This window comes from Nematostella vectensis, chromosome 11, assembly GCF_932526225.1.
Source record: "Nematostella vectensis chromosome 11, jaNemVect1.1, whole genome shotgun sequence".
NCBI lineage: Eukaryota > Metazoa > Cnidaria > Anthozoa > Actiniaria > Edwardsiidae > Nematostella > Nematostella vectensis.
In genome coordinates, this window is record NC_064044.1 from 4,215,139 (window position 1) to 4,239,251 (window position 24,113).

General features: G+C 43.1%; 2 protein-coding genes across 2 annotated transcripts; one reads left to right on the forward strand and one right to left on the reverse strand.

The window, feature by feature from the left end:
• Positions 1–1,537: 1,537 nt before the first annotated feature.
• Positions 1,538–18,899, forward strand: LOC5503753 (glutamate receptor ionotropic, kainate 3). The gene is made up of 18 exons (XM_032371997.2): positions 1,538–1,683; positions 3,357–3,508; positions 4,809–4,955; positions 5,296–5,547; positions 6,482–6,741; positions 7,276–7,401; positions 7,795–7,944; positions 8,040–8,144; positions 8,484–8,606; positions 10,671–10,853; positions 11,676–11,842; positions 12,385–12,575; positions 14,934–15,141; positions 15,632–15,786; positions 16,296–16,469; positions 17,003–17,168; positions 17,475–17,588; positions 17,826–18,899. Exons 2-18 carry the CDS (start codon positions 3,382–3,384, stop codon positions 17,902–17,904), a joined length of 2,727 nt encoding a protein of 908 aa, XP_032227888.2. The 5' UTR covers positions 1,538–1,683; positions 3,357–3,381; the 3' UTR covers positions 17,905–18,899.
• Positions 18,885–22,853, reverse strand: LOC5503769 (growth hormone-inducible transmembrane protein). Its single transcript, XM_032371998.2, has 6 exons — positions 22,542–22,853; positions 21,498–21,751; positions 21,069–21,168; positions 20,650–20,847; positions 19,615–19,786; positions 18,885–19,443 (listed from the first exon to the last, which is right to left on the reverse strand). The coding sequence occupies exons 1-6, from the start codon at positions 22,714–22,716 to the stop codon at positions 19,359–19,361; spliced, it is 984 nt and encodes a 327-aa protein (XP_032227889.1). The 5' UTR covers positions 22,717–22,853; the 3' UTR covers positions 18,885–19,358.
• Between the last annotated feature and the right edge of the window lie 1,260 nt (positions 22,854–24,113).

Genomic DNA, 24,113 nt, shown 5'->3' on the forward strand with positions numbered 1-24,113 from the left:
ATCCAGAGTACTAATTCACTGACCACGGTTCAATAGGTCATTCCAGCTATAACCATGCGCGCGCAATCGACTTATACCACGTTCACATCAGCACTTAAACCAGTTTAAAAGTGGTTTAATTAAACGGCTTTAAATCATCTCCCAAGAGTGGACAGAAAACCATGAACAGAACTGAATAGACTGTGCTGTACATGTTACTAATTTAGCTAGTAAGAATTCAACACAATGAGAATCTTGGCAAGTTATCAGGCAAAGAAAAACCTTGTTTAACTAAAAATGGTTTTGGTGTGAATGCAGCATTAGGAACCTACGTCAACTACCGTCATGCTTCGCGCGATTCCTTTGTGCTGCAGTCTGGTCGTCGAAGGATGTTTCTGTTGTAATGCGCGCGCAAGATTATAGCTGGAATAGCCTATTAAGGTGAAACCGGCACCCTTAGGCCTGATAATAGGTCACTAGATCCATCTATAAACTTTTTTCCATCCATATACACACATAGAAATAACCGTCTTCTTAGCTACCAACGAAGGTGTCGACCTGAGTCGAACTCTTCTCACGTCTCGCCATATGAGCAGGTTGGGGTCTGGACCCTACATCTGGATACGCGTCTGTGATGCGTCTTTGGCTTTTGGTAACGAAGAAAGGACAAGGAAGAGGCTGGTTATATATGAAAAAAGATTGTGGAAAATAATCGGAGAGGGAGGGATAGAACCGGATAAAATCCCTTAAAAAGTAAGAAGAATAGGGGAGGAGAGGACTATAAATGCTGCAACCATTATCAATCTAATCAAGTTTGTGTAGACAAATCATGTCATTGAAGACAAACCGGCATAATTACACAACTAGATAACATGGTTATGTCACCCTTTTCTAATGCACGCACTTTTGCAATACATTTTCCAAGTGGAAGTGCGTACAAAATATCTAATGTTTAAATTTTTTTTATTTCCCACTTGAGTAAGACAGAACTTGTCAAATGAAAAGCTTTTCCAATTTGAATACCATAATCATTTGGTTGTATCAGACTTCCCTTTGTAATCTCCTGCCTAAAGACTTTCGAATTTCTAAATAATTTATCTCAAGTTTCGCTTAAGAGAGTGGTTAATCGTGTATTTGCCACTAAATCACTGCAATTTCTTCGTAAGATAATCATTTGTGCGATAATCTATTCATCTTACAGATCTAATATCCCAGATCTGTTTTTCTAGTCTTCTCTTAACTATTTTTCTGCGGTGCAACGGTACTATATTTTGAAAATAATAAAATTGGTTTAAACGCAAAACAATTTATCATACCAAGCAGCGTTCCGTTTGAAGTATAATTATTCTTGCTTTATTTTCGAGTATCGTTCCAGTATTGTCCTTGTAGCGTTCTTTATTTGAAATAAGTCATTTTATAACCGTTTTACAGATGTTTCAAGTCGCTAAATTACCGTGATTTTCTTCAACCGGCTACTTGAACTAAACCACCTTTCCCCATAACCACAAAATAATTATGCTCACTACAGGGATGCTTTTAGTGAACGAATAGCGAACAAATTGGTTCTTTTGAGACAAGATCTTTCTTCGAGTAGAGGAACAACATTATGTTCAAGATTTTAAGCTTCAAAATGCAGTAAAGTCATGAAAACTGGCGCCAAAACTTTGAAAAGGCAATTCACAAAATAGCACGTTTTGAGGAGAGGTGAGTAAAAAGGGAGAGTTTTATTTTATTATGATTTGTTGGATGAGTAGGCTTAAGATGTATTGTTTGGTTATTGTACTGTTCTATAGTCTGTGACATTTTCTCTTTAATTTTAGATGAAATTGTTTTGTAAAATGTCGTTTTAGAACATTGGTGTTTCTGCGTTATTTTTTTAAAAGAATCTTAATACAAGGTCCACATTAAAAAAACAAATCATACATTTTAAGCCGTGAATCTCATCTTGAAATTGTTGTTGTGTAGCAGTAAATCAATCAGAAAAACTGAGATTATTGATTTTCACATGACGATGATGTTGAAAACAACTTTTCATCATTCACGGATGGACGCTGTTGAGAGAAATTGCGAGCATCTTTTTTCTCTTTTTGTGAACTCTATTTGTAGAACTCACTTTTGCTCCGAGACCGTTCATACATATAATTATCTATTAAAACATAGTCATACATGCTACTTTCTCCCTTCGAACCGGTCTAGTGTAATTGCAGTCAAAATAGGACGAAATAAAACGGTGCCACCAAATTTCTTGAACATTTTTTTAGAAAACGGAGTCGTTGTTTGACATCAATTACGTGCGTTATGTTTATCACTGTTGGGTGTTAAAATGTCCTTTGTAAAAAAAATCATAGAATTTTAATACTTTTGCAAACATTTAGACGACTTATCTCATCATTACGTTGTTAAAGCTCTTTAACATCTTTTATTTTTAAAAAATCTTTGGATAGAGCATAATGCCGTTGAAAACATTCACTAAATGGTTTCATATCTGGTACAATTTTGTTTTATTCATTTAGTTAACCAGTACCGCGTTACATTACCAAGTAATATTTCTTTGTTTCCCACGCAAAATTTTGTCCGTGCTCCAAGCTCTATTCTTGGCATTTCTACCTGTTGTGAAATTTATCCGGAGGACGCTTTAAGGTTTATGTTATTTTAATATCATGCTGTAACTCACAGTGGCAAATTTAATTATTTTAAATAAATACCCTAAATTTCTAAAATTATTCGCTAGAAAAGAAGTTTTTTAGTGTTTGTTATTGTTGAAAATGTGATTTGATTCTGTTTGCCTTGTTTGTATTTTTTCCCGCTTAATTCAAAATGAACTGTTAGCACAGAATAGAACTATCTACCTTTTGAAATACTTAAATATTTAATCAGTTTTCTCCAAAACCAGCATGCTTTGAGTCCATTGAACCATAACCTTTACGATTCCTTCAAAAGCCGGAACTTTCGTAAATTTGGTGTTTCCCTCGAAAGCATTATGTAAAATTGTGTGCCCTGATGCTCTGTCAAGAGATGTTTACGCTATCTATAAATTCATTGCAATGTATGGCAACTTAAACATATGCACGTCAACGCCTTTACACTGAAAAACGCGCCTTATTTCTTGTTCTTTATCTGCTATCAACAAGCTGTAAGTTGACATTGATTTCGTGCAGTTTACTAGAAGATATATTTCACTGTAAACGAAGAAAACGATTTCAATATATTGGATATAGGGCACTGGTTTGTTTTTGTAACAATGCACACGGGATTTTAATTCTCTTTTAAATTCACTACCCCCGTTTTTGTTTTATTGGCATCTCGTTCCCTCTAACTGATATTGTTTGCACATATTACACTAGTAGATAAAAAGTACCCTAAATATTATTTTTCAGTCACGCGGCTTTCCGCTGACCAGTGATGACAATAAGAGCATCATGGGTAATCCGGCAGACCGTGATGCATCAGGGGCCGTGTGTCTGTGTCATGTTGATGTTGTTGTTCCACCTGCCAGAGTCTGCAAGAGTCCCCAGTGTAGTATACATAGGTAATTTGCGGTAATTTGGACTTTTCCCGATCCCGTTTATTTTGAATCTCTTCTTCTTTATGTCGTGTTGTTGTTGTTTGTGTTGTGCTGTTGTTGTTTGTGTTGTGCTGTTGTTGTTTGTGTCGTGCTGTTGTTGTTTGTGTCGTGCTGTTGTTGTTTGTGCTGTGCTGTTGTTGTTTGTGCTGTGCTGTTGTTGTTTGTGTCGTGCTGTTGTTGTTTGTGTCGTGTTGTTGTTGTTTGTGTTATGTGGTTGTTGTTTGTGTTATGTTGTTGTTTGTGCTGTGCTGTTGTTGTTTGTGTTGTGCTGTTGTTATTGTTGTTGTGCTGTTGTTGTTTGTGCTGTGCTGTTGTTGTTTGTGTCGTGCTGTTGTTGTTTGTGCTGTGCTGTTGTTGTTTGTGCTGTGCTGTTGTTGTTTGTGCTGTGCTGTTGTTGTTTGTGCTGTGCTGTTGTTGTTTGTGTTGTGCTGTTGTTGTTTGTGTTATGTTGTTGTTTGTGCTGTGCTGTTGTTGTTTGTGTTGTGCTGTTGTTATTGTTGTTGTGCTGTTGTTGTTTGTGCTGTGCTGTTGTTGTTTGTGCTGTGCTGTTGTTGTTTGTGCTGTGCTGTTGTTGTTTGTGCTGTGCTGTTGTTGTTTGTGTTGTGCTGTTGTTGTTTGTGCTGTGCTGTTGTTGTTTGTGTTGTGCTGTTGTTGTTTGTGCTGTGCTGTTGTTGTTTGTGCTGTGCTGTTGTTGTTTGTGCTGTGTTGTTGTTGTTTGTGTTGTGCTGTTGTTATTGTTGTTGTGCTGTTGTTGTTTGTGCTGTGCTGTTGTTGTTTGTGTTGTGCTGTTGTTGTTTGTGCTGTGCTGTTGTTGTTTGTGTTGTGCTGTTGTTGTTTGTGTTATGTTGTTGTTTGTGTTGTTGTTGTTGTTATTGTTGTTGTTTTTTGTGTCGTGTTGTCGGTTTGTTCCTCTTTTTACCTTCTTCGTAATTGGTCCATTTCTTCATCTTCTTTTCCTTTTCCCCACCGTTGTTTTCGTCCAATCCGTCCCATGTTATCTTGTTCTATTTCCTTTCCTTCTTCTGTCTTCTTCTTTTTTCTTGATATAATAATTCTTATTTTTTTCCCTTTTAATCTTCTTTTTTGTCTAACCTGGTCCTCCTTCTTTTTTTAGAGCGTTATTTCTTTTTTAGTTGTTGTTGCTGTGTGTTGGTGTTCTTCTTCTTTTTATTCTCTTCATCTTCATCTCCATTCCCACTAAAGCTCAATAGTCCTGCTAATATCAGTATAATCCATCTAATTTCATTTATCCTCTCTCCCCCAGCCCAGCTAGGGATGTCACCATCCCAGCAACCACTCAATGCAGTAGAGTCCGCCATTCGCTATGTCAACAAGCGATCAGATCTTTTGCCAAACACGACAATCAAGCTTCTCCAGGAGACGTATTCAAAAGATAATCTATTACAATATGGTAAGAAATAAAGTATAAAAACATTGGAATTTTAGCAGCGAGACTGTATCATTATTATAAACAGGCTAACAACAGAAATCCGCAAGTTTTAATGCCTATGGCATGAAATAAGTGCGGAGGTAATCACGGTGGTGGTTGTGTTCAAGTGATAATGACGGTAATAATGATGATAATGCTGATGATGACGGTAATAATGATGATGATCTAATCAAGATGATGATGACAAATCAAGGTGACGATGATGATGATGGTAAAGTCAATGAAAATCGATTATCGTTGTAAATATTCGGTTGCTATAAGCAACAGTATGCTGACTCCTTTCTACTTTCCGTCCCCACAGCTCTCAACCTCTCCTCCTATGACGTCATCGCGCTGTTGGTTGATGCTCACCCGCAGCCTTCCCAGCAGGCCATGAGCGCAATGTTTCGTATCCCCATGGTAACCCTACATGAAGCACACACGTACACCTCTCAGACCCAATCTTTGCTGCAGTATGGAATATGCGTCGGTCCTAGCGGATATGACGTCACAAGAGCGATGAATGACGTCATAACACACCTGAATCGTAACAAAATCCTCGTTTTATATGACGGTTAGTATTAACCATTTGGTTCTCTGTCGCCGCCATTTTGCCATCCAAGTAGGTGAAATCATCCCTTTCCTAGCTAGAGTGACTGTTTTGGGAAAGTTAGAGTGACTGATTTGGGAAAGTTAGGGTGACTGATTTGGGAAAGTTAGGGTGACTGATTTGGGAAAGCTAGGGTGACTGATTTGGAAAAGTTAGGGTGACTGATTTGGGAAAGTTAGGGTGACTGATTTGGGAAAGCTAGAGTGACTGATTTGGGAAAGTTAGGGTGACTGATTTGGTAAAGCTAGGGTGATGATTTGGGAAAGCTAGGATGACTGATTTGAGAAAGCTAGGGTGATGATTTGGGAAAGCTAGGGTGACTGATTTGGGAAAGCTAGGATGCTACGATGACAAAATGGCGGCTGAGCGAAACGAGACAATTTCCATTATGCTTTGGTTTGCGGGACGAGAAACCACATAGCCGTAGCAAGCCTCGAATTATTGGGGGGGGGGGGGCACAATACAGAAACATTAAGAAAACAATTGAGTGGACAGCCAAGCCCCTACTGGTCATTTTCTTATTATTTTTGAAAATATTGGGGGGGGGGGAAGGCACATGCCCCCAGTGCCCCACCCCCTGTTACGGCCCTGAACCAATACCATAATATTGAGGTATTGAGGTCGTTTTGAGGGACTGGTACCGAGGGCTCTTAGTTTCTTTTCAGATACTTTCTCTATTGACCAAGGATGGTCACAGTCCCTGTTTTTCTCTTCTGATTACAAGTCATAATGTTTACGAAGCACCTGCGGTACGGCAACCTTTAAAATGACAAGAATCATGCGGTTTTTCCAAATAAGGAATATATTAGTTTCCTTATATGGAAGTGGCCGCGTTTGACAAAAACGACAATTTTTGGCTAAATTTTCTTGATATGTATCGAGATTCCATTTTTTTAAGGACGCTGGCGCAGTCAAGCGATGCTTTTTATTTCGCGGCTTCCGTCAAACTCGAGTTACTCCAAGATGTCCCTGGAGATCGAGTCTGACTCGTGGTTGTGCGGAGACACCAAGGAGCTCCTTGGTAGACTCAACAATGCACCGACAGAAGTCATCGCGCTCTTCTGTGACTCGTACCTTGTGGCGGAAGTCATTGACAAGGTGCACTGCGCATGCTCATTCAAAGTGGAGAAACCGCATATCTGGCTGATCGCAGATATGGTACGTCCATACAGTTGTATACCATTATATTGACAAGCCTGTGACGCTTGGATATAATTTTTATGCAACAGATTTGTTTTGTGTAAATGTGCCCACCCCACACTTCAACCAGGTTTCTTTTTCTGTTTTGCCCACGGGCCCGTTATAGAAACGGATTTTCTTTGTCTTAGAAACTTCGGGCATACAATCTGGGATACTATTAAAGAGAAATAGCTGAAAAAGGGAGTCTCCTCTAGCTGATCTCTGGCTTTTAGAGAGCCTTATTGACAAATTTGAACAGTTTGAGAAAAACAGTGTGAGTTTTTTTTCATTCTCGTCCTCTGTACAGTCATGGAGTCCCAAAGTCAGTCCGTCACGTGTAGTTCATGTTAGGGAAAGTCGATAACATCACCTTCTTTCGTTATGTGTCTAAGATTATCGCTCGTTGTCGCCAAGTGTTGTTCATTGTCGCCCGTTGTTGTTGTTGTCACTATGTGTTCTTGGCTGTCTTGGCCGTTCGCTGTAATTTAATTAAGAACTATTTACCCTCCAAAGATCCCTTCAGTATCGATGCCAGTGCAGTCGTCTCAAGTCGTACTTGGTTTTTTGCCTCAAGTTACAGACAGCTACCTAACACGACACATCGACCGGGAACTGAACCTCAGCAAAACCGCGATATATGTAAGTCTATTTGCCGATATTTGCCGATTTTCAAGTGTTTCCGATAAGAAAATTGCTTTAAAGCTCATTTTATATACGTAAACAATTATACCCTTTCCATTTCGAGGGAACATAGTGGTTTTAAAAATATCTACCAGGAGGCTTCGGCTCTCGGTAGATATTTCGCCACTATCCACCTCAATGGAAATGGTATAATTGTTAACTATGTGCGAAAAATGTAAGTCTGTGTGCGATATAAAGTAGTCTACTTGCGATATATGTAAGTAATTTTCCTATGCGCGCAATTAATGAACGAAGATTCTTTTTAGTTAGGGGCGTTCATTTTCAAGTTTGGGGCTTTCAGTTTTATGTTTCTCATCATCACTTTTAAGTTATGTCCTCATCATTTTCCAGAATTCGGTGTACTTCGCGTACGACGCCGTTTTAGCCACCGCGCATGCTCTAGATAAAGTCATTCTAGAAGACCGCTGGGTGTCATTAAATCGGTCTCACGGGCTCACAACTTCTCTAAATGGGCCTTCAATATTTGAAGAAATGAAGAAGGTTGGTATGTCGCCTAATTGATTCAAGTCTTGATTGTCATATTTTATATTTTATATTATATGATTGATTATCTTTTTTATCTCTGTTTTCTTCAGTTGAAGATCAACTCAACAACAGGAATCCTGGACATCGCTCACGACGGCAGTAGACGAAATTTAGAGCTGGAGGTCTTTAACCTCCAAAACGACATTTTTACTAAGGTATGATGACTTAGTCCCAAGTATTATTGATCGGGTTTCCTGTGGTAGTGAGAGGTGTGGGGTCACAGAAAGAGCCCTTTTGAATCATGGTTCATCTCTGGGCACAACCTGGTAAAACGCCAGGGACAACAGGCTGAAGCTATGTATGCTGCATTTTTATCCATGGTTGTTGTTTGTGAGGAAAAACTGTGTAAGAAAACGTTAAAAAAACCTTCAAGAAACCGGCTCAAACCGGAAGTTGCGAAAGGCACAGCCACCGGAAGTTGCGCAAACAGCTCTGCCCACTCTATTCCAAACGATCAGTCAATGATTGTGAGAAGTTTTGATGTCTTTTTGCAGATTGGCGTTTGGAGCGCCAGCAGTGGTGTGACGGTCAGCGGCTCTGTGAAGCAGAACAGGCCCACCACCGACCTAGTCCCTCTCGATAAGCTCCACCGGAAGTTGGAGGTGGTCGTAGTACTGGTAAGATTCAGTCAAAGTCTAAACAAAAAAGGCCATTAATGGCAAGAGGCGTATGAGATGTAGATGGTACTCGTGATAGTATGCGCACTACACACAAGAGACGCAGATAGAACCGCAACGTACGGTACATGCTATACACGTTGGTAATAATGCAGTACACTCAATACACGTGGTTAGTATTCGCTGTACACGCAAACACGTGGATAGTACACGCTGTACACGCAAGACACGTGGCTAATATATGCGGTACATGCAATACACGTGGCTAGTATGCGTTGTACACGCAAGACACGTGTATAGTAAACGCGGTACACGCAAGACACGTGGCTAGTATACGCGGTACACGAAAGACAGGTGGCTAGTTCACGCGGTACACGAAAGACAGGTGGCTAGTTCACGCGGTACATGTAAGACATGTGGCTAGTATGTGCGGTACACGCACAAAACGTGGATAGTACAACACGCAAGACATGGATTAATTTTTCTGACAAGGGAAGCTGCGCAGGCCTCGATATCACATGCAATTCCGTAGGGCGCTTTTTGAGTGTGGAGCATGTGTGCGCTTTCCCTGCAACCAAGTCACGAGCGTAACATGACCAAGTCACGAGCGTTGCATGACCAAGTCACGAGCGTTGCATGACCAAGTCACGAGCGTAACATGACCAAGTCACGAGCGTAACATGACCAAGTCACGAGCGTTGCATGACCAAGTCACGAGCGTTGCATGACCATGTCACGAGCGTAACATGACCAAGTCACGAGCGTTGCATGACCATGTCACGAGCGTTGCATGACCAAGTCACGAGCGTTGCATGACCAAGTCACGAGCGTTGCATGACCAAGTCACGAGCGTTGCATGACCAAGTCACGAGCGTTGCATGACCAAGTCACGAGCGTAACATGACCAAGTCACGAGCGTAACATGACCAAGTCACGAGCGTAACATGACCAAGTCACGAGCGTAACATGACCAAGTCACGAGCGTTGCATGACCAAGTCACGAGCGTTGCATGACCAAGTCACGAGCGTAACATGACCAAGTCACGAGCGTAACATGACCATGTCACGAGCGTTGCATGACCAAGTCACGAGCGTTGCATGACCAAGTCACGAGCGTTGCATGACCAAGTCACGAGCGTAACATGACCAAGTCACGAGCGTAACATGACCATGTCACGAGCGTTGCATGACCAAGTCACGAGCGTTGCATGACCAAGTCACGAGCGTTGCATGACCAAGTCACGAGCGTAACATGACCAAGTCACGAGCGTAACATGACCAAGTCACGAGCGTAACATGACCAAGTCACGAGCGTTGCATGACCAAGTCACGAGCGTAACATGACTCCGACACTAGCGGATGCAAAGAGAACACTGCAGCACCCCTAACTACACGCTTGTTTCTGAAAGACCCCAACAAGTATCAAGCTCAAATAAGTTTCCATCTACAGTTTAAAATTCTTTTAGAAGTTGTTGTTTTGTACTTATAGCTTTACAAGGAAGGCACATACTTTGATCGATGGATTTGAGAGAAGTTGAAGTCCCTAATCAAACTAGAATCAGACAGCTTTTCGTTTCGCCTTTGAATCATTTGATGGTTTATGGTAAACACTGGGGGCACGTGCCCCCCACCCCCAATATTTTCAAAAACTACAAGGAAATGACCAGAAGGGGCGTGGCTGTGCCCCCCAATGTTTCTTAATGTTACTGTATCGTGCAGACCCCCCCCCCCCCAATAATTCGAGGGCTGCTACGGCTATGTGTTAAGACAGGTTACAGTCTTACAGAGAGTAACTGTAGAATATTATCTATTACTTTGTAAAGGTTGATTTTAACCCGGCCTCCCTACAATGACATTTTCAATGGATTTTTTCCATTGAAAAAATCCATTTTTTCCATCGTAAAATCGAGGACCTCTTTGCAACGATACATCGATTTTACGATACATTTTCTTTCTCCCGAGGCATATCGTAAAATCCAGATTCCACTGTGTATTGAAAGGGTTGTAAGTGCCAATAAACTAAAGCTACTGATACATCCTGGTGTTGCATGCACTTGTTTGCAGGATTCCCCTTTTGTGATGCTGAACGAGGCGGGTGTACTCGAAGGTTTCAGCATTGACCTAATCAAAGAGATTTCACAGATGCTCGGCTTTGCCTATAACGTGTATTTGAGTCCTGATGGCCTATACGGAGGGAGCGATGGCCTGGGAGGCTACACGGGAATCGTAGGGCAGATCATAAAAGGGGTAAGATGTAGTGCTGAGGAGATACTGTGGTGGGAAGGGTGTGATGCTGTAGAGGGGGAGCGGCTATATTGGTAGCAAATGGCAGATCACCAAAGGAGTAAGGTTGCGGTGTAGGATGTGATGCTATTGAGGGGATATTACAATATATATACATTGATAGGGCATGGCAGGGGTAAAGTTGAAAGGGGTTAGGTCATGGTGTAGAGCGTGGTTGTATAAGGGGAAGACTGCATTGGTAGCGCATATCAGATGATGAGGGGTACGTTGGGGGATAGGATGTGATGGTGTAGGGAGTAGGAGGTCGGTAGTGCAGTAACGCATATTTTTATAAATTGATGCTATCGGGGCGGGTGCACCGTAGCAGATAAATTAATTTAAGAACCATCAATTATATAAGAAAGGCGATAAAAGGGCGATCTAGATAGCGTTTTAGGGCAGAGGTGAGGTCTGAAATCGTAAGATTAGTCTATGGGCAAGGAGAGCTGGTTGGTATTAGGAGGGGGAGGGGGGGGGGGATGAAAGGGACAGTCTTGACATTTGCCCGAAATGAAGGTGAGGTGGCCTTTAAGTGTTGGGTTGAGGCTACACTGGATTTGTAAGGTAGATCGTGGAAACGTACTGGGGTTGGTTACCGTAAGGGGTAGATATGTAAAGGGAAATGCAAACTAGCTGCTGTTTCTAAATAATTCTATGCCCTTAAAGTTAGGGGACCACTGTAATTGGCTCTGCTGTAGTGGCTCGCGGCCAGTGTCCATTTTCGTTGTTATCATATTTTAAGGCGAAGCGAAATAAATAGAGTAACTGTGCCCTCATCTTATCTAGAAAGCGGATTTATCGACATCTCCGCTGACCATTACTTCGGAGCGACTGCAGTATCTCGAGTTCAGCAAGCCCTTTATGCAGTTCACAATGAGCTTGATTTCCAAGAAATTCGACAATGATAATCAGTATCTGATGGCCTTCATGCGTCCCTATTCTTCTACTGTCTGGTAAGTAACGAGTAGCGAGTAGCGCCGAATACTCGACAAAGAGTATCTAATGGCATACAAACGTCTCTACTCTCCTACTGCCTGGCGAGTAGCGAGTAGCGAGAATAACTCGACAGTCAGTATCTAATGGCATGCATGCGTCGGTACTTTTATACTGTCTGGCGAGTAGCGAGTAGCGAGAATAACTCGACAGTCAGTATCTAATGGCATGCATGCGTCGGTACTTTTATACTGTCTGGCGAGTAGCGAGTAGCGAGAATAACTCGACAGTCAGTATATAATGCCTCTAGCTAGTATCTAGTCATAAAATAACACAATTCTTTACTGTCATTTTATTAATTGAATATCAGTATCTAATATATCTAGTATCTAGTCATATCATACATTCTTTACTGTCATGTTATTAATTGAATATATGTATCCTATGGCCATGATCAGTTCCTACTCTTGTAATGTTTGGTAAGTAACGTTTAGCGGGTAAAAGGAAACTGTTTAACTCGACAAAGTTTTTTCGTTAGATGTAATTGATCCATCCATTTTAGGCTTCTGACGCTGGCAGGTCTGCTTCTGGTAACGATTCTCATGTTTGTCGTGAACTACATCAGTCCGTATGGCTACCGTAAGTCGCATAAGAGCAAGAATGGAGAGGCGTTTAACTTTTTCAACAGCTTGTGGTTCTGCCTTGCCTCCATGCTACAACAGGGCGCGGACAGCACCCCCCGGTCACTATCCGGTAAGTAGCCAGCCTCACCTCACCCTACACGTTCTCTCGCCTCGCCTCGCCTCGCCTCACAGCACCCCTCGGTCATTATCCGGTAAGTAGCCAGCCTCACCTCACCTTACACGTTCTCTCGCCTCGCCTCGCCTCGCCTCGCCTCACAGCACCCCTCGGTCCCTATCCGGTAAATAGCCAGCCTCACCTCACCTTACACGTTTCTCTCGCCTCGCCTCACCTCGCCCCGCCCCGCCCCGCCCCGCCCCGCCTCACAGCACCCCTCGGTCACTATCCGGTAAGTAGCCAGCCTCACCTCACCTTACACGTTCTCTCGCCTCGCCCCGCCTCGCCCCGCCTCACAGCACCCCTCAGTCACTATCCGGTAAATAGCCAGCCTCACCTCACCTTACACGTTTCTCTCGCCTCGCCTCACCTCGCCTCGCCCCGCCCCGCCCCGCCTCACAGCACCCCTCAGTCACTATCCGGTAAGTAGCCAGCCTCACCTCACCTTACACGTTTCTCTCGCCTCGCCTCGCCTCACAGCACCCCTCGGTCCCTATCCGGTAAATAGCCAGCCTCACCTCACCTTACACGTTTCTCTCGCCTCGCCTCACCTCGCCTCGCCTCGCCTCGCCTCGCCTCACAGCACCCCTCGGTCATTATCCGGTAAATAGCCAGCCTCACCTCACCTTACACGTTTCTCTCGCCTCGCCTCACCTCGCCCCGCCCCGCCCCGCCCCGCCCCGCCTCACAGCACCCCTCGGTCACTATCCGGTAAGTAGCCAGCCTCACCTCACCTTACACGTTCTCTCGCCTCGCCCCGCCTCGCCCCGCCTCACAGCACCCCTCAGTCACTATCCGGTAAGTAGCCAGCCTCACCTCACCTTACACGTTTCTCTCGCCTCGCCTCACCTCGCCCCGCCCCGCCCCGCCCCGCCCCGCCTCACAGCACCCCTCGGTCACTATCCGGTAAGTAGCCAGCCTCACCTCACCTTACACGTTCTCTCGCCTCGCCCCGCCTTGCCCCGCCTCACAGCACCCCTCAGTCACTATCCGGTAAATAGCCAGCCTCACCTCACCTTACACGTTTCTCTCGCCTCGCCTCACCTCGCCTCGCCTCGCCCCGCCCCGCCTCACAGCACCCCTCGGTCATTATCCGGTAAGTAGCCAGCCTCACCCCACCTTACACGTTTCTCTCGCCTCGCCTCGCCTCACAGCACCCCTCGGTCCCTATCCGGTAAATAGCCAGCCTCACCTCACCTTACACGTTTCTCTCGCCTCGCCTCACCTCGCCTCGCCTCGCCTCGCCTCGCCTCACAGCACCCCTCGGTCATTATCCGGTAAGTAGCCAGCCTCACCTCACCTTACACGTTCTCTCGCCTCGCCTCGCCTCGCCTCGCCTCGCCTCGCCTCACCTTACACGTTTCTCTCGCCTCGCCTCGCCTCACAGCACCCCTCGGTCATTATCCGGTAAGTAGCCAGCCTCACCTCACCTTACACGTTCTCTCGCCTCGCCCCGCCCCGCCTCACAGCACCCCTCGGTCATTATCCGGTAAGTAGCCAGCCTCACCCCACCTTACACGTTCTCTCGCCTCGCCTCACCTCACAGCACCCCTCGGTCCCTATCCGGTAAATAGCCAGCCTCACCTCACCTTACACGTTTCTCTCGCCTCGCCTCACCTCGCCTCGCCTCGCCTCGCCTCGCCTCACAGCACCCCTCGGTCATTATCCGGTAAGTAGCCAGCCTCACCTCACCTTACACGTTCTCTCGCCTTGCCTCGCCCCGCCCCGCCTCACAGCACCCCTCGGTCACTATCCGGTAAGTAGCCAGCCTCACCTCACCTTACACGTTTCTCTCGCCTCGCCTCACCTCGCCTCGCCTCGCCTCGCCTCACAGCACCCCTCGGTCATTATCCGGTAAGTAGCCAGCCTCACCTCACCTTACACGTTTCTCTCGCCTCGCCTCACCTCGCCTCGCCTCGCCTCGCCTCACAGCACCCCTCGGTCACTATCTGGTAAGTAGCCAGCCTCACCTCACCTTACACGTTCTCTCGCCTCGCCTCGCCTCGCCTCACAGCACCCCTCGGTCACTATTCGGTAAGTAGCCAGCCTCACCTCACCTTACACGTTCTCTCGCCTCGCCTTGTCTCGCCTCACAGCACCCCTCGGTCACTATCCGGTAAGTAGCCAGCCTCATCTCACCTTACACGTTCTCTCGCCTCGCCTCGTCTCGCCTCACAGCACCCCTCGGTCACTATCCGGTAAGTAGCCAGCCTCACCTCACCTTACACGCCTTACTCGCCCCCCCCCCCCTCCTTCACCTCACCCCAACCCAACCCACCCCACCCCGCCTCACCTTTTTCATCTCGTTCACAGGTCGTGTCCTAGCGGGATGCTTCTGGTTCTGTATTCTAATCTGGATCTCGACATACACTGCCAATCTGGCGGCGTTTTTCACGGTCCGCAGCGCGGGGAAAACTGTGAGCACTTTGGAAGATGTGGTTGATGGTGGATATCACTTCTACATCATACGTCACACTGCACTCTACCACTTCTTTAAAATGGCTTCTTATCATACCTACAGGTGAGTGGTGTTACTTTTACAAAGCCCAAATATATTTTTGTTACCTCTATTAAGCCCCGTGCAAACAGCGCTAACATTGGCCAGTATTGCTGGTAATACCTCGCTTGGCTGACCACAAGACAACAACTGATTTGCGAACTACTCGGTAACACTTCCCAACTGGCTGTTAAGGCCAGCAGTCAGGAACTGATAGCGCTGTACTTTAAACTGGGGAGGAACCTTTAAATTATTATTATCTCGACCAATAGTACCTAGAGAGAGTACCGCATGTTATCCTTAAAAATCCTTGCAACGCACTAATTCTAGTTGCAATTTCAGTGCAAAAAGGGGCTTGGAAGTTTGTTCCCTAGTCTCGCCTTAGCATTTTGCTTACACCGGATACCGTTCTCGTCCCTTGTAGCTAAAATCTTGACTCAATCTCGTATCCCGCCTGGAATAGGGGCAAATCTTGTTTAACCCTGTTCATCCCTTTCAATGTCTGTATGTTTAGAAAGTTATGGGAGCGTATGAGTGCAGAGAAAACGTTTGTGAACTCGACGAACGAGGGCTACGAGGTGGCACGGAAGAGGAAGAATGCGGTGTTTATGGCAGAGAAGCCGTCCACCGAATACACCATCATGCGGGAACCCTGTGATCTTCAGGCAGGTGAGGCAATAGTACTGTTCGCGTTTGGTTACTGTGGCACCATAATCATCATCCATCACAATCGTCATTAAAAATAATAATAATGAAAATGATAATGATTATAATGATAATGATGATGATGATGATCATCATAATCATCATCGACATCATCATCATCATCGACATCATTATCATCATCATCATCATCAGTTTCATCATAATCCTAGCCATCACTTAAATCATTAGTGTACCTTGTATGCTCTTATGTCGGAGCAAGCGGCCTTATGGACTGCGTCATCATCATCATAGTCATCATCATCATCATCATTATCAGTTTCATCATCATCATAGCCATCACCAAAATCATTAGTGCACCTTGTATGCTCTTATGTCGGAGCAAGCGGCCATATGGACTGCGTCATCATCATCATGGTCATCATCATCATCATCATAATCATCATCACTGCTATCAACATCATCACCGTTATCATCAAAATCAATAATGTACCTCGTGTGCTCTCTTGTCACAGCAAGCGGCCTTATGGGCGCCAGTAGCTACGGCATGGCGATGCCCAAGCACTACCCTTACATTGGGAACATTTCTGTGGCTATTCTACGGCTTCATGAAACTGGTGTCTTGGACTCCCTGTGGCGCAAGTGGTGGGACTACCGTAGCCAGTGCCCCAAGGAGCAGACTCGGTCGGGTAAGCACAGGGATCCTGCTGAATGATTTTAACTTCCTTTCTATCTTCCTCTTCTTCTTAGTAACACATTTTTCTTGTTGCTCGTCTTTATTTTGTTCTTCTTCTTGCTCTTTTTAAGGTTTTTTTGCTGCTGAAATTCTTTATTCTACAAATGTTGTGGTGGACCGTTTGTTCTTCTTCTTTAAAGAGCCCGTGTCTCACCATGTGACCATTTTGGTGTGCCTCAATGAATAAATCATACAGTAAAAACGTTTTTATTTCTGAAATTTTAAAATGATACATGTGACAAAGGTGTCGCGCAATTCGAATCCAGACAGCGGCGTAGCCAGGAGTTATAACAGGAGGGGGCCCGAAAGGTCCTTTCAAGGCATTTTCTCCTGTATTTTAGATAATATCTCATACATTTACTGTATTTTTGGCTGCTATAAAGGGGGGGGGGGAGCGGGCCCCCTTGGCCACCCCCTGGCAACGCCCCTTCCAGAGACTTTTAACAGTATTCTAGTCTGACTGGAATGACGTGTTACATTCCTTAGCTATCGGTACGGGCAAGCAAATCGACCTGGACAGCATGGTGGGCGTGTACGTGGTCTTGGCAACAGGCGGCATTGCCTCCGTCATTCTGGTGATGTGTGAGATCTGGTGGAGTCGCCATGGCAACAGGGTAAAGGCGCACTTCAAAAGCAAGTTTGGCACAGGAGGGTAAGTAGATCATGGATTGATGCCAGCCGCTATTTCGTCATCTTAGCAAAACACTGTCAAGAGCGTACACAGGGGGTGCGCATGGTGCGCGCGCATCCCCCCCCCCCTTGGCGGCCAAATAGTGAGTCATTTCATATTAAGAAACTTTCAAACGCTAGGCTTTTTTCATGTTACCTATGACTGCGCATCCCCCCCCCCCCCCCCCTCAGCCAATCCTGGGTACACGCCTGTCAGGTTTTTAGGAGATTGCAGAGGATTGCAACCTTCCCTGGTAAAATTGAATTAGAATATCACTTAACTTTTCAGAACGAAGAAAAATCATGCCAATGACGTCACTCGGATGTCAAGAATAGAGCAGTATAAACTGGTATCACCCAGCCCTACCGGTAACGATCAGTTCACTACCGAGATGGAAAAGAGGTATGCCAAGGAAAACTCACCCCTCCCCCAAAGTAAAACGTCACAAAATTTAACCCTAAGAGGACATTAATTGGGTGCAATTTAATCCCAACGAGAAAGGCAAAAACCACAGAAATGTATGTAACGCTAAGTCATGGAATTGTTAGGTTTTCTAGTATTTCATAATATATATTATGTACAAACAATGTTTATGACGCTTATTCATGAATATCTCATTAACTAGAGATTAACTTTCAGGTGGCCTTCTGATAGCACCAACAATAGCAAAGTTCCAATAGTGCGAGTCACGTCTCATTCAAGAACCACCGATCTGTAGAGGCTTAAAAAACATCCCTTTCTTCTAAAACGACGTCTGGTCGCTGATACGCATGTCACAGACTGGGTACCATACGTATACGGTACAGTACATTAAATGGATTCTTAAAGTAAGAGTTAAAAAGATCTACATTAAGACCTTGATGTTTCAAAGCAATTCCTGGGGAAGGCCACGGATCCGAGGCCAAATACACGTCAATGGCATTGACCTCTTCTTAGGAATGGTATGGAAATATTCATGGAACATAATTCATGGAAATAGTATACGAAGACGTCTTTATAAAGACCTTGATGTTTTGACGCATTTCCTGGAAGGACCACGGATATGAGGCTTAAATAGAAATACTTTTTTTTTTAGTTAAAAAAAACCTCTTCTTAGGAATGGTATGCAATTATGGGTCTGATGTTTGAAACCATTTCCTTCCTTTGAAAGACCACGGATCTCAGGCCAAAAACACATCCATGTTTCTAGTTAAATGACTTCTGTATAGGAATGGTACCTTTGTTAATACATGTGTCATTTGAAGAAAGTTGGATACAAAGGAAATACTTGAAGGATAGATGAAAATGGAAAGGATAAGTCATTACTATGATAGATCTGGAATCGGTAGACAGACTAAGGATGGACGTTCGGACCCGGACCAGGTTGGACCAAGAAAAAACACATAGACAGTCAACCCAGGGTCTGACAGACCTAAGACAGACATACCAGGGACAGACAGCCAAAGAGACAGACAGACAGGCTGGCAGACCATGGACAGACAAATAGATGGCTAGAGGACAGGTTAAGCAGCAGATGGACAGACAGTCAGAATAAAAGCTTGACAGACAAAACAAGAAATCTGATAACCAGATGAATAGTGATTTCTCCAACACAGAAAATGACGTTAAGATGTGACTAGAAAATCCGAACATTTAAAGGTTTAAATATAATAAAAATCTCAACAAACTTGTACTATACAGTAAATATCTCTCAATAAACCATGTTATTGATAATTTATTTATTTGAACTTGAAGGAAACTAAACTACAGTACATCAGTTAGTATTACCGTATGTATTGTCTGTTGAAGAGAAGAGCAAAAACATATATCCTTAAAGAATATTAAGATATTGTTTATTAACCAGAATACAACACTGACTAAAAACCATTTGGTAATATAAGACATCTTGATGTTCTAAGCTAATAAACTATTGTTTTTGTTATTAACTTTCAATACAAAGCTATGCATTAAACAAAAAGCAAAACTTCCAGTTATAGTATTCAAAAGAAAGGTAGTTTTTGGGTTTGAGTAAAGTAGTTTCTTGCTTTTTAACCAAGATAAGCAATCTTGAAATCACAGCAGTTAAATTCTACTTCATACTTGCTTTCCCTCATAAATACTTGAATTCCAGTCCGCTGAGACAAGAACTTGAGGTGTATATTTTGTCTTCACTCACATGGATGTAAATTTGTCTCATCTTCTTCTATTATTCTGTGATGCCATGATGGTCACAATTCTTATGAAGATGTTGATAGTATCCATGTAAATGCCAATTGACCTGAGAATATAACAACAACTTAGAAACAGAAAGAAGCACAGATATACATCCCTGATTTTAGCCCTAGACCCATAAACAACAACAAAAAAACTCCATCACATTTCTGACATGAATACTCTTTTATACTAAATCTTATATATCACTCATATCCTACTCTCTTATATCACTTACGCATTAATAGGGTCATATGGCCTTGATGCATACAAAGGGTGTGTTTCAGCCTGCCTGATAATCTTCTGAGTGTCATACAACAAGAATCCCCCAAAAATCACTAGGCCGCCATACGTAGTAATCGCCTGAAGGCCGGCACCAACTGCCGTTGTTGCTGGTAAGAAGAGGGAGCCTGGGGAACAGAATGGGGTGAGGGTCAGGGATTTATTTAATCAGTAAGATTTTTAAAAAATAATTATGACATATACCAAGCTGTCTTTCAAGATTTTGAAAAGAATCCATATCCAACCAAGGGACTAAGACACCAGAAATTTTAAAATAGGCTAAAAAGATTTGCCCATTTACACAAAGAGAGCACGGCAGACTGTGTTTCATTTACTACGAAAATAAACAACTTTGTTATACAACACGTCATGTGTGTTTGTTTTGTAAGTGGGGAGATATCAGTTGCGCTGTTGGGGGTGTGGGGCTTGGATTATGAAGTGGATTATGTTTGTCAACAGGGTCTTTGTTCGCATAATACCCAAATCCTTCCCGAGGGGAGAGAGTTCCCAGGCGCAAGGTTGTGCATCTTTTGTCAGCACTTCGTGCTGATACTACACCTATCTGATATCTTTGGACAGTCTATAACCAATGAAACGAACAAAGAACCTGTTGACAAATTAATCCACTTCATAATCCCAGCCCCACACCCCCAACAGCGCAACTGATATCTCCCCACTTACAAAACAAACACACATGACCCGTTGCATAACAAAGTTGTTTATTTTCGTAGTAAATGAAACACATTCTTCCGTGCTCCCTTGTCTACACTTGAATAATGAGCCAGACAGTTGATCCATGCTGAAATTGAAACATACATACTGTAAAAAAGGTCATTTTATCAAAACAAGTAATTTAAGAGCATTTGTGGGAGGGAATAATTGGCATTTCAGTCTTCCTAAATAAGCTGAAAATATGGGTGAAATTCTCTATGTAATCTGCACCCTTTAAAGTACACCCCTTAGAAATTTTGAGTACAGTACCAGTACGTACCAAGTGAGGCCATAACCACACCTCCAAGACCAATAGCCAGAGGGCCACCCCATGTCAGGAACTTCCCATCAGGGGCGCAAGCTGCAGTGAGTGATAGTGCACCAACAACACCTGCTGTAACTACAGCAGCTCGCACCACAAGAGGACCACCAAGGAGCATGATGGGAGCAAGAATGGTGCCCACCAATGAGCTGTGAGCTGTGAGCAGAAATAGAAAGTACTTATTTTAAAGTGTCAGCCAGGCTCATATTTTCTGTGATGAAAGAGATCTGTAATGGCCAAGGTGCTTTCACAATTGTACACAAATTAACAAACTGAAATTCAAACATATTGAAAAAGAGTGCTTAATTTTTTACTTCATCTTTACAGGTAAATAAGTAAGGTAATTTTCATTGAAATAAGTGGCATAAACGACTCACCAAGCCAAGCGAAATGTTTGCCATTAAGACCGGCCTCATAAGGCAAGCTCATGCAAATCATGGATGATGCAATGGTTGCCAACATTCCTCCACCAACAAACTGAAATAAAAATGAATCAAAAAATGAATAAAATAAATGAATGGATTTAAAATATCAAAGTCAAGCAACAAAGAATTTTGCTATATAAGTATAAGCATAGGATAGAAGCTACCATTTTATAGAAGAAAGCTAGCCTATGTGTTACTTTGGGTTTCACATGATTGGCAGAGCAAAGAGATTGAGGGAAATTCAATCAAACTTTCAGCTGAAAATACTTGTTCCACATGCAAGATCTGACATTAGGTACTACAGTATTTAATGAGCCCCAAATCATGTTCCAAGGTTTTCACCACTTTACAGACATAAGTCATCTATATGTCTCCACTCACCAACAAAGGGCTGGCGCGCATCATGGTGTATACTGCTCGACTGCGACTGATGGAGTATGCTGCTCCCGCAGTCACTGCCAGGCTTCCGGCAAAGTAAGCATATGTGGCATGAATACGATCACGCACAACCTGAGGCCACATCACTGAGCGGTCGATGGCTCCAACTTCGCTGGATAACCCCAGGCCATAGTAGCACAGGGCGCCAAGCCCAACTAATCCAGCACCACCAACTAGTGCACGGCCAGTTGTCTCGGCTGCAATAAAAACATGCTTGCTGCGTCATTGAATGACATTTGGAGGGAAAGGCTTATTAAGATAATTGTAGTAGTAAACAAAGTGAGTTTATCAAGTATTAGGCATAACGTGAATATTGATACTACGGTTTTAATGTAAACCTCTGTGGGAGATGGGATTCAGTGTCATTCCGGAAGCATGACGTATCCTTACGCAAGGATCCGGTCTTGTGACCGGAAATTAGAAAGTACCATGTGCTAGCTATATCCAGGGATCGCGGGTGGAATAAACATTCCTTGCTTTACGCACACTAGAGTATGCAGACTATAGCGCTAGCTACATTCTGTTTCCCACCCGCCATCCCCTTACATGGCAGTCAATGATTTAGTTTTTGTTGTATCATTCTGTTCGTTGTCACTGTCCAAGTGTTGGAAATTCATTGTCATAAACTACAATGTATTAGTTTAAGATTTATTATGTATATATACACATTGTATGTAATGTAAATCCGTACGAATTATACTTAATATAGACCATCTCTGTTATTGAACATGGATATTCTTAACAAAACTAAAACAAAACATTCAAACCGGACCAAGGAACTTTAAATATGGACAAAACGTTCACTTGTAATAATCATCAAAGTTTTGTAAAGCTAATATGTCAAAATGCACTTTTTTTCTAATCACTCTGGTTGTTTTTCCTTCTTTCAGTGTGTTATGTAATTTGTCAAAGAAGCCCAATTCAATCACCATTTTCCTTTTAAGGCAAGCTAAACGTTTTTCCTCATCTGATATAACATGTCCATACCTGTTATTCCTGGCGGTTTCTCCACAGCCTCCCAAGTCCGCCATCCACTTCTTGCCTCCGTCTGAAAAGCTCTCCTCCCAACAGCCATTCCACTACTTCGAGCAGTTGCGATACCTCGAGCAGCAAACACGGCGCATGATGGCGCCCCACGAGAAAGCAATCTCACCGCGTACATGATTACTTATTTCAGGTGTCGAAAGTCTGGTTTGATTTCGGTTTAGTACGTCGTTCAAGTGCGTTTTCCTCAAATGTGCAGCGTAATCGCGTGCGATGTAATTTCCTGACTTGTTTACATCAGCACGCATACGAAAATAGTGGGTAACCGCTGACCTTATATCGTAACGCAACAACAAAAACCAGACTTAGTTTGTTTAAAAAATAACTATTGTTTACTATTGTTTCAACTGCGTAGCTATTAATTTTACTTTTTTTAATGTTTGAAATGGTTTTTAGTAAAATATTTTATGATACAAAATCAATTCTCATGGTTTAAGCGCCTGCAATTTCAGCGGTTTCCTAGCACGTTTTATGCGTTAAATCCGCCATCTTACGTTACGTCTGCAAACTGCTCAGCAAACAAAGTTGTCTTCGTACGGCTGAAATTGTCATAAGAATCTCTCGAATATGGATACTAGTCAACAACAACAAGGAGGGCAGACACGCCAACATGCTATGATTTATATATGTGGAGGTAACATCAATTAGAGCGTAGAAGAAATAACACGAACGCACGTGGTTGTCAAAACTGCTTTTTTCTACTTACTTAAGTTTTAAGTATTTTTTGCTGAGTACTGTTTCCAAGTAGACATTATTTACTTTGATGTTTAAAGAGTTAAATACTTTTCTAAATTGTGATACTGTTAATAAATCTTAGCTCTTGAGCTCTGCATTATAATAGCCATGTTCGATTTATTCTAACAATTCAGGAAAACAAACATTTCCAGGCTGTTTAAACTTTTTCAGGTTTGTTGGCAAGAGTTTGAATATTAAGGACTGCAGTTATCTCTTTAATTGTGGATATTCATTGCTCTTGATTGACTTTCAGAATGCCACACAGAAAATGAAATAAAGTCACGTGACCCTATCCGATGTCGAGAATGTGGTTACAGAATCATGTACAAGAAAAGGACAAGAAGAAGTATCCTTTTAACAAACATATGAGCAACCAATAAAGTGATATATGTTATTTTTTTTCTTTTGAAAGGATAATACCTCACTCCCCCCCCCCCCCCCCCCCCCCCGCGTGAATGTGAATAAGTGAATAAGGCAAGTGTGACCCTAATTAATGTAAAGGCTAGGGTTAGAAATTAGTAATGCTGTGGATTTGTTGTTGTATGTTCCTTAACTTTTTTACAGTGGTTGTATTTGATGCAAGATAACAAGAAAAGAGGCATTGTGATTTTGGACACTGCTATGAATGCCCTCCAGAGATTTACAAACAAGAGATGGGAAACATTACTATTTCCATTTAATATAAGTGTTATTGCAAATCTCTGTACATTGCTCAGTTTGTTTTATTTCAATATATACAGTGGTTCATTCCTAGTTTTGAACTTTGTATAGACACATAGT